Source organism: Phaethon lepturus, unplaced genomic scaffold (assembly GCF_000687285.1).
Source record: "Phaethon lepturus isolate BGI_N335 unplaced genomic scaffold, ASM68728v1 scaffold23526, whole genome shotgun sequence".
Classification (NCBI taxonomy): Eukaryota; Metazoa; Chordata; class Aves; order Phaethontiformes; family Phaethontidae; genus Phaethon; species Phaethon lepturus.
This window is the reverse complement of record NW_010545896.1, coordinates 2,588-2,845: the sequence shown is the minus strand read 5'-3', so window position 1 is coordinate 2,845 and position 258 is coordinate 2,588. Positions and strand designations below refer to the sequence as shown.

Here is a 258-nt window from a genome sequence, read left to right as displayed (position 1 = left end):
CGGACTAACCCCGCCTGGTCCCCACCGGCGCAGAGAAGTTGCACTGTGTGTGGGTGGTGTTGCAGATGGTGGGAGAGTCCCTGCCCCTCCTCCTGGGGCTCAGGGTGACGCGGTACCCCAGCACTCGTCCATTTGCCTCCTGCCGCTTTGGGGCCTGGGCACAGGCAGGGTGTGTGGGGATGCTTAGTCCTTGTGGGGATGCTCGGTTCCCAGGGCGATGCCCCGGCAGCCCCCGCGCCCCCCCCACCCACCTGTGCT

General features: G+C 68.2%; 1 protein-coding gene across 1 annotated transcript in view; it reads right to left on the bottom strand.

Moving 5' to 3' along the window:
- CSF3R (colony stimulating factor 3 receptor (granulocyte)) overlaps nt 1–258 on the bottom strand; it is a gene marked incomplete at both ends in the record, with an annotated part of 5,065 nt that overhangs the window by 2,276 nt on the left and 2,531 nt on the right. The window contains one exon of the mRNA XM_010289127.1: nt 10–154. Coding sequence (XP_010287429.1) covers nt 10–154 — 145 coding nt within the window. The remainder of the gene's footprint in view (nt 1–9; nt 155–258) is intronic.